This window comes from Octodon degus, unplaced genomic scaffold (genome assembly GCF_000260255.1).
Source record: "Octodon degus isolate 3935 unplaced genomic scaffold, OctDeg1.0 scaffold00032, whole genome shotgun sequence".
Classification (NCBI taxonomy): Eukaryota; Metazoa; Chordata; class Mammalia; order Rodentia; family Octodontidae; genus Octodon; species Octodon degus.
The window spans coordinates 13,336,815-13,347,060 of record NW_004524608.1 but is presented as its reverse complement, the minus strand read 5'-3'; the positions used below and the strand labels follow the sequence as shown (position 1 = coordinate 13,347,060).

Here is a 10,246-nt window from a genome sequence, read left to right as displayed (position 1 = left end):
TCTCTTAATGAATAGAGGGATTTGTTCTAGTGGTATTTCTAAATAGGATATTATGCCCGCATCTTGTACAGCAATTAACCACTAGGAAGAATGTATGCAGTGTGTTAATTATTGAAACTGTCCTACCAATTTGGTTTGAAGCTGTCTCATTGCTATTTGTTTCTCAATAAAATTATGGAAAAAAAAGAAATCAGTTTAGCCTATCTTGGCTGACATTTATGATAATGAAATAGAATAGCATAGGATAAAATAGGATAGGATAGGATAGGAGCATGGAATAGAATAGAATAGAATAGAATAGAATAGAATAGAATAGAATAGAATAGAATAGAATAGAATAGAAGAATAGAATACACTAGAGTAGAGTAGACTAGAATGAAAATATGAGGATGTCAAACTTCGAAGGTAGGTATTATTTCCTGAAACTGTCGTTGCATTATTACATCTAAGGCAACATAATGGATGGTAATTTAAATATATGTCTTAATACTGGTTATGGTGAAAAGTTGAATAGCTACTGTCCTAGGTTAAATGGAATCAAGGCTCACATTTAATGTGCGTATGTAAGTGTTTATTCTCTTGAAAGTTCCACGTTTTTTATCATCAGCAAGTCTTCTTTTCGTATTTACTTTTGTACAATGATAGATAAAACATAGTATTTCCTTTGCCACCTGTATTAACCTCAAGTAAAGTTGGATAGTGATAGTAACTTCACCTGATTAATATCTAGGATATTTTTTGAAATGTGAGTTTTATATTAATTCTTAAGTCTTTGTATTTTTCTGTTCATTTCTTTTTATATTAATTTTTTTTTCAGAACTGAGGATTGAACTCAGGTCCTTGCTCTTGCCAGGGAAGCACTTATTTTACTGAGCCATTTCCCCAGCCCTTTTTATATGAATTTTAACGAGAAAGAAATAGCAATGAGACAGTTTCAAAACAGGTTAGTAGGACAGTTACAATAATTAATACATTGCATATTGTTGTCTTCATAATAGTTATTCAGAGTACAAGATGCAGACATGATATCTTGCCTAATCCAGTCTTTGGTGTGAAAGGTGATCTGCATTCAGAAAGTAGTACGGACAGAGTAGTAGACAACAATATCGTGGTGCCAGCAAAACTACTGTCAACATAATGTCTTCCCTTTTTCAGTTTCCCACTGAGAAAAACAGCAGCTAGAAATTATGTTGTGGCTTCTTCATGAGAAATCATTGGTTTTGTCTTTTTGCCTTATGGGATAGGGTTGACCACCAACATTCACCAAATGCTAAATAAAATATCTATGCTTCCTTACACAATGTACTATATGATCATTTTACGTAGTTGGGAAATAAGCACTGCAGAATCTGATACTACTGTGAAAAACTAGGTCATCTACATAAAAGCCGAAGTTACAAAATGTTTTTTCTTTTATAACAGCTTTACTAAGCTATAATTCATATAAAATGAAATGTACCTACTGTGCCCTTCATAGTATACGGTGTACTATTTTTACACAATCATTACCCCAAGCAGTTTTATTTTCAAGTGAAAAATCTTTATTATAAAGAGCCTCATGATGACACACCTTCCTCCTGAGCTGGTGTCCCAGCTGCTGAAAGCTGGTGTCCCAGCCCGGGCTCAATTTTGGGACATTCTCAGCACTCTAAGAAGAAGCTTCATATCCCATGGCTGTTACCCCCTACCTTTCCATTATCTCTAGCTTCTAGCAACCACAAATCTACTTTCTCTCTGTATAAATTTGCCTGTTCTGGCAAATTTAATATAATATAAACAACATTAAACAATAAGCCATTGTTCTAATCCAGTAACTTATGGTATTTCATAACCTGGGCATTTTATGGAGTTATTTAGATTTTTGATTAAAAAAAACTTACATTTTCTGGCATTCTCAGCCTCCAACCGAGCAGCAATGGGTGAAAGTTCCTGTATGTCAGCTCTCTATTATCCGTCCATTTGCCTATCTTTTCATAGGCAGTCCATCGCAGGCCAATCCATAAATCAGCTTCCATACTTGGGAGCAAGGATGTAATAAAATCTGTCACAAACATTTTTAAACAGAATTTGATTTATTGAAATGAAATAAGTACTAAAAAGTCAATGAATATCTTTTATTTCCATATGGAGAATTAAGCCTAGTGCTTTATATATGCTAAGAATATGCTCTGAGCCATTCACCTACCCTCTTTTTCTTAGTTATTTGATCTGTAAAAATATAGTTCAATCAGAGTATTTTTTATGTAAATTCTATATAGTTTCCCAAAGCTAACTTGGATTTTCAGATCAGAATAAGAAGGGGCCGGGGAGATGGCTCAGTGGAATAAGCACTTCCCTGGCAACCACAAAGGCCTGAGTTCAATCCCCGGTTCCGCCAAAAAAAGAAAAAAAAAAAAAAAAAAAAAAAGAATAAGAGATGCTTTTTAAACAACTCAGTACCTTGTTCACTCTGGCTCAATACTGAAGGAAGAGTCCCACCATAGGAGTTACAGAGCTCATTTGCTTGAGAAAATGTAAGAGATTTAGATGTGATCTTCAGAAAGCACTGCAAACAAAGACACACATGAAGCATAAGGTTCCAGACACAAGAAAGCTCACACAGAAAATAAACGTTTCATCTTTTTGAGGACTGCTAATGGTGTATAAGATATGGAAATTTACAAAGTAGTACCATAAGAATTCAGATTTACACTCTCAGTGTAAACAACTGAAGAGTGGTCTTCACATCATTGCATATTTTAAAAATATCTCATTTATCTAGTACTTTGTATGTAATAAGCAGGTTTGTTATGGTTTGTGTATAATTGTCCCCTCAAAGCCTGATGTAGTCACTGGGGCAGGTTTCTAGAGTTTGTGATTAATTAATGATCCAATGCTGGGTGTGAGTGCTATGTGCAGCACCAGGCAAATAGCCTGAGTGCAATATAAGAAGGGAGAGAGGCTTGCTGCTGCCACTGCTCCTGCCTCTTTGCTTCTTTGTTTTGCTGTTTTCTGCTGCAATGAACAGCTGCCTTCTGCCATGTGCCACTCTGCCTTGGAGCCAGCTGATTATGAACAGAAACCTCCACAAACTGTGAGTCAAATAAACCTTTACTGTCTTAATTTTGGGTATCAGATATTTTGTCCCAGCAATGAGAGAAAAGTAACTGAGACAAGGAGACAAGATTTTTTTTTTTTTTTTGTATTTGGTACAGGGTACATTATGCAGCTTGGATTTATAGTGATCCTCCTGTTTTCAGCCTCCCCAGTGTTGGGATTACAGGCATGCACCACCACACCCAGTCTGGGTAGCCGGCATGCCATATGGTGTCAGGGATCGAATCCCGACCTCTGTACTTACCTAATGAGGTGCTTAGTCCACTGAGCTATCTCACTGGCCCTTGAGAACAGGTTTTATAGAACTATCTAATTTAATTCTCACAACAAATGGGAAAACTGAGACATGGGAAAATTAAGTAAGTTGAACCATAAGTGGTAAACTCAACATTTAGCCTCTTCCATCTGATAGCAAAGTATGTATGTGCTTTCAATCATCATATCCCTATATTACAGACAGCTAAGCTAGGCAGAAATATTGTAGGCAGCCACACAGACCCTCGGGAGAGCCAGGGCAGAGGTGAAACACATCTCAACTGTGAACAGAGACACATCTATTAGAGACTAGGCTTCAAGATAAAGACAAAATGACCGGGCTTAGATACTTCCTCAGAGGACAAACACCAGGCTTAGTGAGGCCTAGATAGATATAAGTCATCCTCATGAATGACCAAGACCTCTGAACCTAGAAAAAGTCTTTGTTTTCTCCATTCACTCTTGGGACTTGTTTCCCCACTGGATCATTATTGCTTAAGCAAATATATTTGTATCCTTATTGGTTAATCATAGCTATAACCCATGTTGTACACATCTAAGTACTGCTCTATAAAACTTCCCTATGAAGTGGGGTCCTGGGCAACCCATTTGGGCCTGTTTCTGTTCCTCTGACAGAAGCTTTCTATCCTCTTAATAAACATCTTCCTATGCTTAACCTCCACTGTTCCTAGAATTAATTTTTTTATTTTTAGAGAACATAAACTTGACTATCAGCCATCTAACTGAAGTTATGTTTCCCTTATATCATTATGGAAGTTCTGATATCACTCTTTTAACACCCATATCAAGAAGCACATCCTTCTGGAAATATAGCTTAGCAGTACAAGTGCCTGCCTGGCAAGTGCAAGGGCCTAAGTTTGATTTCCAGTATTCAAAAACAAGAAGCACATCTTGAAAGCATTGTTCTTTTTCTTGGCAGGCTATTTTAGTTCAACTTTGTATTAACTATGCAAATTAACAAAGTCTTAGTACTTTGGGAATTAAAGAGACTGTCTTAATTTTTGAAAGTCAAAATGCACCCCTGAATTACTACAAATGTTTTGAGCTGTCAAATATGTTCTTTCCTTTTTCTTTTTACATTATGATCACAAAAATGTAGAGTAGTACACCTCAAATTGTATTCTTTGAAACATCCTACAAATTTTTTTCCAGCTTTGTTACAGACTAGACTTGCTAAAAAGATACAGGCAAAATCATTGAGTAGCTTCTAGAAAATTCCTGTGGGAGAAGAATGTGGAAGTAAAGGATGGCAGGGCAGAAAAACAAAAGAACTTAATTTGAAAACTTTATGGAGTTTCCATATGAACTCAACCTACTTACCTTTGAATTTATTTTATGGGAAAGAATACGTGTTTTAACATACTATGGCAATTTCTTTTCAGCAGCCAAATACATTTCCTTAGAGATAAACATATGTATAGATTATATTACTCCAAGAGACATATATAATATGTAATATTTCTCAAACCCATGTAATCATAAAATTTTCATTTGGAGGCCAAATCAATGATTACTATTTTATAGTATATTTGTAGTCTCTGAAGAGTAGTTTGGGAAACACTGATCTAATTTGATTGGCAGATGCTGCTTGGATGCTGGCCTAGAGGGGGAAAAGAAAGCAGCAGCCAGAAATTACAATTTGCTGCATGCCATAGTGATAGTATAGCTATTTATTGTATTTTACCCATTGACTGATGGTCTTCAGCAATTTAAGCTATCAGCCACAGAATGGAAATGCTGTATTTTGAAGGGCCGATAGTTATGACTATCTGATGTGTTAACTCTTTCTTTAAAAAAATTATGTATTTGGTACAGGGTCTTGCTACACAGCTTGGACTACTAGTGATCCTCTTGTTTTCAGCCTCCCCAGCATTGGGATTACAGCTATGCGCCACCATGCCCAGACTCAGTGGCCAGCTCAGCATGCCCGGGGCGGAGCTGGAGCTGCATGTAGTGCCAGGAATCGAACTTGGATACCTATGCTTGCCAAGCAAGCACTTAGACCACTGGCTTAGACTCGCTGGCTCATGGAGTGTTAACTCTTGATACCACTGTGTTTTCTGAAAACAGAGTAGATGGTATACTGTTATAGGCAGAGGCTAGCTTAGTGAAGTTATCTGATGAGCTGTCCTTCATAGGCCAACCAACCTATGACCACGCACTGTAGCAATTCTCTTTTTACCTTATTCTGAAAAGAAATCCAAGGCTCAGAACACTGTACTTTAGCTGAAGAACTTGGACTATATTTCTCTAAGGAAGAAACATTGTATTTTTCACAGATGAAGGGCAACTTGGTTCTGCAGTCTGTTGGTTTGTTTAAGTCTGAGAATGAAAAAAAAAAAAACAGGATTGCAATGGTGAGGATTTTCATTTAATACATTTTAAAAGTAATCTATTGGTAGAGAATGCTCTTTTTAATTTTGTTGTTGTTGTTGCTGGAGATTGAACCCAGGGCCTAGACATGCGCAATACCTGCTCTATCGCTGAGTTATATTCCTAGAGAAAGACTTTAAATCTTCTACTATTAACCATATTAATCTTCTGTTATTAATCATAACTATCTATATTAATTATATGTATATTAATCAGATCCATCATCTATTAGTAATCATATCAATAGGTTAGAGCACACAAATTATTGCTGTATCAAAAACCACACATTTGGTGTAATTCCCACATCCTCCAGAGAGTGATGGCATGCTTGTGTGGTTGTTCATGCTGGCAAATGCAGCGCTCTGTGAGGCCAAAGCAGGAGAATCACAAATTACAGCTCAGCCTGGGCAATTTAGCAACTTAGCAACAGCATCTTTTTTTTTTAAGTTTTAATTTTTAAATGTATTTGGTTGTTACAGGGCCTCACTACATAGCTCAGACTCATAGTGATCCTCCTGATTTCAGCCTCCCCAGTGCTGGGATTACAGGTGTAGGCCACTACGCCTGGACTCTGTGGACAGCTCAGCCTGCCCTGGGGGCAGGGCTGTCATGTCATGTGGTGCTGGGGATTGAACTGCCATCCTTGAGCTTGCCTAAGCTTTCCTAAGCAGGCACTTTAGTCTGCTGAGCTAGCTTGCCAGTCCAGCAACCAGTCTTAAAATAAAATAAAAAATAAATTTACAATCTGGGGATGATCTAAGGGAGTAGGCCGCGGGTTCCATTTGCAGCACAACACAACAAAGCAAAAGACAAAACCTAGAACAACCACCCCAAAGGGTGGTGGCAAGAAATAGAGAAATGCAAGAGAAGTCTAATGAGGGGAAAGTAATCTTTATTTTAGAACTATTGTTCATTCACCTTTGTAAACTATTCATCTGCTTACCAATTATGAAAGTGATAAGTTTATTGCTAAATAGCTGCTTCAGGATAAAGGGAGTTAAAATACTCATATTGAAAGTGCCTTTATTTGCATTTGGAATTTGAGCTATTGTCATTAATAATAAATTAGAGTAAGGTAAAGCTACCACACATATAATCAAGAGGAAAATAAGATTAAGATAGTAATTGAATCTGAGATTCACATATAACATGATGGATGTTAAAAAGTTCATACTTAATCTTACCAATAAGCCAAGTCTTGGCAGACATGTGCAAGCATTTTTCCCCAAATGTCGTAGGAAAGTGATGCCATGGATGTCGTGAGCTAAAATTAAGGAGAGAGATGGGACACTTCATAACTAATTAGATATTTCATTTTGTTTTGTAATGATGTTATTTAAAATTTTTTTTAAATATTTTGCTTGATTGCTTTGGTACAGGGTTTTACTACACAGTTCAAACTCATAGTGATCCTCCTGTTTCAGCCTCCCCAGCAATGGGATTATAGGTGTGTGCCACCATACCCATTTTCAGTGGCCAGCTCAGTGCAGGGCCTGCACAGCATGCAGTATCCCGAACCTAGGTCCTTGAGCTTGCCAGGCAGGCACTCAGACCACTGAGCTATCTCCCCAGCCTCTGTAATGATGTTATTTTACTCTAAATTTAATGTCAATACCATTAGTCTCTACCATTTTTCCCTAACATGCAAAGAGACTTTGTGTCTCTAAGCAGTTTATGGATTAATGTTCAAAACTGTTGATAAAAGGTCAAGAGGAATCTGAGGCTCCCTGCTGTGATAGTTACAAAGGCAGGATCTGTGGCATTACGTACTACATAAAATGACGATCTATTGGCTTATCACTAGTTCTCAGCCACCACTTCTGTTCCACATCAGATATCTGAAAGACAAAGCAAACACCCATCCTTAAATGTGAATTTCCCTGAAGAGTTTTGATTTAAATATTCTATATTGTTATAACCATAAGTCACTAAAATTCCCAGACAGTCCATCATTTGGACTCAAAATTACATAAACCCGGACTTTTCACCAAAGAAGTAATTTGATGGGCCCTATTTTGTATATTCACAGGCCTTATTTGGGGGAGAGGAAAGGTGGTTGCTGTGATTACAAGTGTATATTAATCAGACAGATACATGGGTCAGGCTTAAAGTGCCTTTTGTAAGTAATTACAACTTAAATATTTTTAAACATTATTTTAAATTTTTCTTCCCAAAAGCTGTTTTATAAACTTTCTTCTAGTAGGAACAGAAATTTAACTATGAAGTTAACTTTTAGTAAAAAACATAAGAGGGAATTTGGACTATATACATGACTTACTTATGCTTATCTCACAAATTGACATTTATTGTTAATCTTGTACATTGTAAAACAAACAATTCTATTTCACTTCTCTAATATGAAATAGTGAACTTAAATGTTGTGAGGCAAATATACTTTTGTAGATTTTGAAAATATTTTTAATGGAGTAAAAATAAAAATAAAAATATACTTTAAAGTGTATTCTTTTAAATTACATTTGCTATTTTGTTCTTGATGGCCTTTAGTCCTGTAAAAGACGTCACAGTAGCAAGAAAGCTGTGATTGCTAGCACAGTACAGGACTGCTTCTTCATAATTTAAGTGAGGATCAGCAACAAACCAATATTCACTTCCTTCGATTATAACTGGAGGTCCATGAATACCAGCACGCTCTAAAGAAAAGAAAGAAGATCAGACTTAGGATTGTGCCAACCAAACTGTACCCTTGAAGCTTGGAGTAATGTCCAAAGTCATTTACAGAGTGGCTGTTCACCTTTGGGTAAGGGTCCCCTCTTACTCAAAGAGGCGAGTATGTTAAAGATGTTACTGAGACATGGCAAAACCTTTAAGAGGTTGCGCCTACTCAGAAGTCTTTTGGTTCAACGGAAGCATGACCTTGAAAGGGGTATTGGGACCATGGTTCTTTCTTTTTCTCTCTTTTGCATCTCAGCTGTCATGAGGTAAGCAGTTTGTAAGCAGTTTGTACCACCCCTGCCAGTGTGATGGCCCCAAGTCAGGACAGACAACAGATGATGGCCTGAAATTTTCAAAACTGTGAAACTATGAACCAAAATAAATTTTCTTTTGAGACAGTCTTACTAAGTTGATGAGGCTGGCCTCACATTCATGATCCTTGTGCCTTAGCATTCTGATTGCTAGGATTACAAGCATATGCCACTCTACCCAGTTACCTTTTCCTCTTTTAATTGAATTATCTCAGATACTTTGTTGTAGTAACAGCAAGCTGACTAATACAGTAACCCACCTAGATTACTATTGGTAGTTCTCTCTGGCTGATGCAGGGCTGATTAAGGAAACTGAGGATTCCCAAGCCAGTAACTCTGCTATTGTCCTGTTTTCATAAAGAAGGAAAATGCAGATTCATTTCCTCCTCCCACACCATCCAGATACCTGCCCTGCCTGGAGATGTCTTCTTTTGCTTGAAAATGTGATGTAGAAGAAACTGGCACTTAAATAATTAGCTATGAACATTACCCCAAAAGATAAAAGTCAGTTTGGTTGGATTTCAGTTTTCATGACTCACCTGGATTGTACCAGTCTGGTGTTTTTGGAGTACTGCCTAGAGAAGGAAGAAAATATGTCTTTTAGTTTAGTTTCCACTTACAGATTATGGTACACTATAGGCAGGGCCTTCAATGTGGCATAAGGGCTCTCAGTACTGTGCAGATTTATCAGTTTGTGACCAAAACATTTCAGGTTATGACCACCTGAGCAGAATTTTATAGGACTTATGTGAATGCTCCAGTGCAATCCAAAAGGCAAACCTACTAAATATTAAATATGATTGGCATTTGCTTTTTATTATAGAAGTCCCAAAGCAGGACTAGATGTATGAAGATTACTTAATAAACAGGAAGTGAAAGTAAGTCAGTGGTGATTATTGCGTAGATTATGTAGAAGCACTAAGGGGTATGTGGCAAGGTAATCATCACTGTGGGATGGGATTGTTCAGGAACCACTTTTTCACCCAATGGAATTTGAGTTCTGTATCCCTAGGGTGGTAGACTTCAAAAATACTATTGGAAAAAAGTACACCATGAGCCAAAAGTATTGAAACTTTTGAGAAGGTGAAATAAAACTGGAAGGAAAATAGTAAAAGTCACTCATGTTTTCTGGATGGACGTGAGAAATATGGTATGCAACATAAAATTATGGCTTAGCAAGTGTATGGTTCTCGTCCAAATGCCTCCTATTCTTTGCTGCTGTGGCACTTTGGAGGAACTGCACAATTCCTTGAGTCTCAATTACCTGCTCTGTAAAAATGGGACTCTATTCATAAAGAGTCTGAAGGTCACACAGTCACCTCCAAGGAAGTATCTAGACAGTGCCAGGCACAGAGCAGTTGACACAGGCAGTTAGTTTCTTACCTCTTGCTTTTTATCCTGCTAAAAGTCAAAATGATTTCAAGTCAAAGACATAATTTGCTTGATCTAAACAATTACCAGAAAATACTGTCACTAATTTTGCCTTGGCACTGAGGCCAAAAGCGTCAAAAGACTGT

The 10,246-nt window shown here is 37.2% G+C and overlaps 1 protein-coding gene across 1 annotated transcript in view; it reads right to left on the bottom strand.

Annotated features, from left to right (window-relative positions):
- Positions 1-10,246, bottom strand: part of Ly75 (lymphocyte antigen 75) — a 162,539-nt gene that overhangs the window by 85,689 nt on the left and 66,604 nt on the right. Inside the window, exons 14-21 of the mRNA XM_023713793.1 lie at positions 10,188-10,219; positions 9,269-9,304; positions 8,221-8,396; positions 7,516-7,583; positions 6,930-7,009; positions 5,555-5,694; positions 2,440-2,545; positions 1,881-2,041 (exon numbers count right to left, since the gene is read on the bottom strand). Of these exons, the coding sequence (XP_023569561.1) occupies positions 1,881-2,041; positions 2,440-2,545; positions 5,555-5,694; positions 6,930-7,009; positions 7,516-7,583; positions 8,221-8,396; positions 9,269-9,304; positions 10,188-10,219 (799 nt within the window). The remainder of the gene's footprint in view (positions 1-1,880; positions 2,042-2,439; positions 2,546-5,554; positions 5,695-6,929; positions 7,010-7,515; positions 7,584-8,220; positions 8,397-9,268; positions 9,305-10,187; positions 10,220-10,246) is intronic.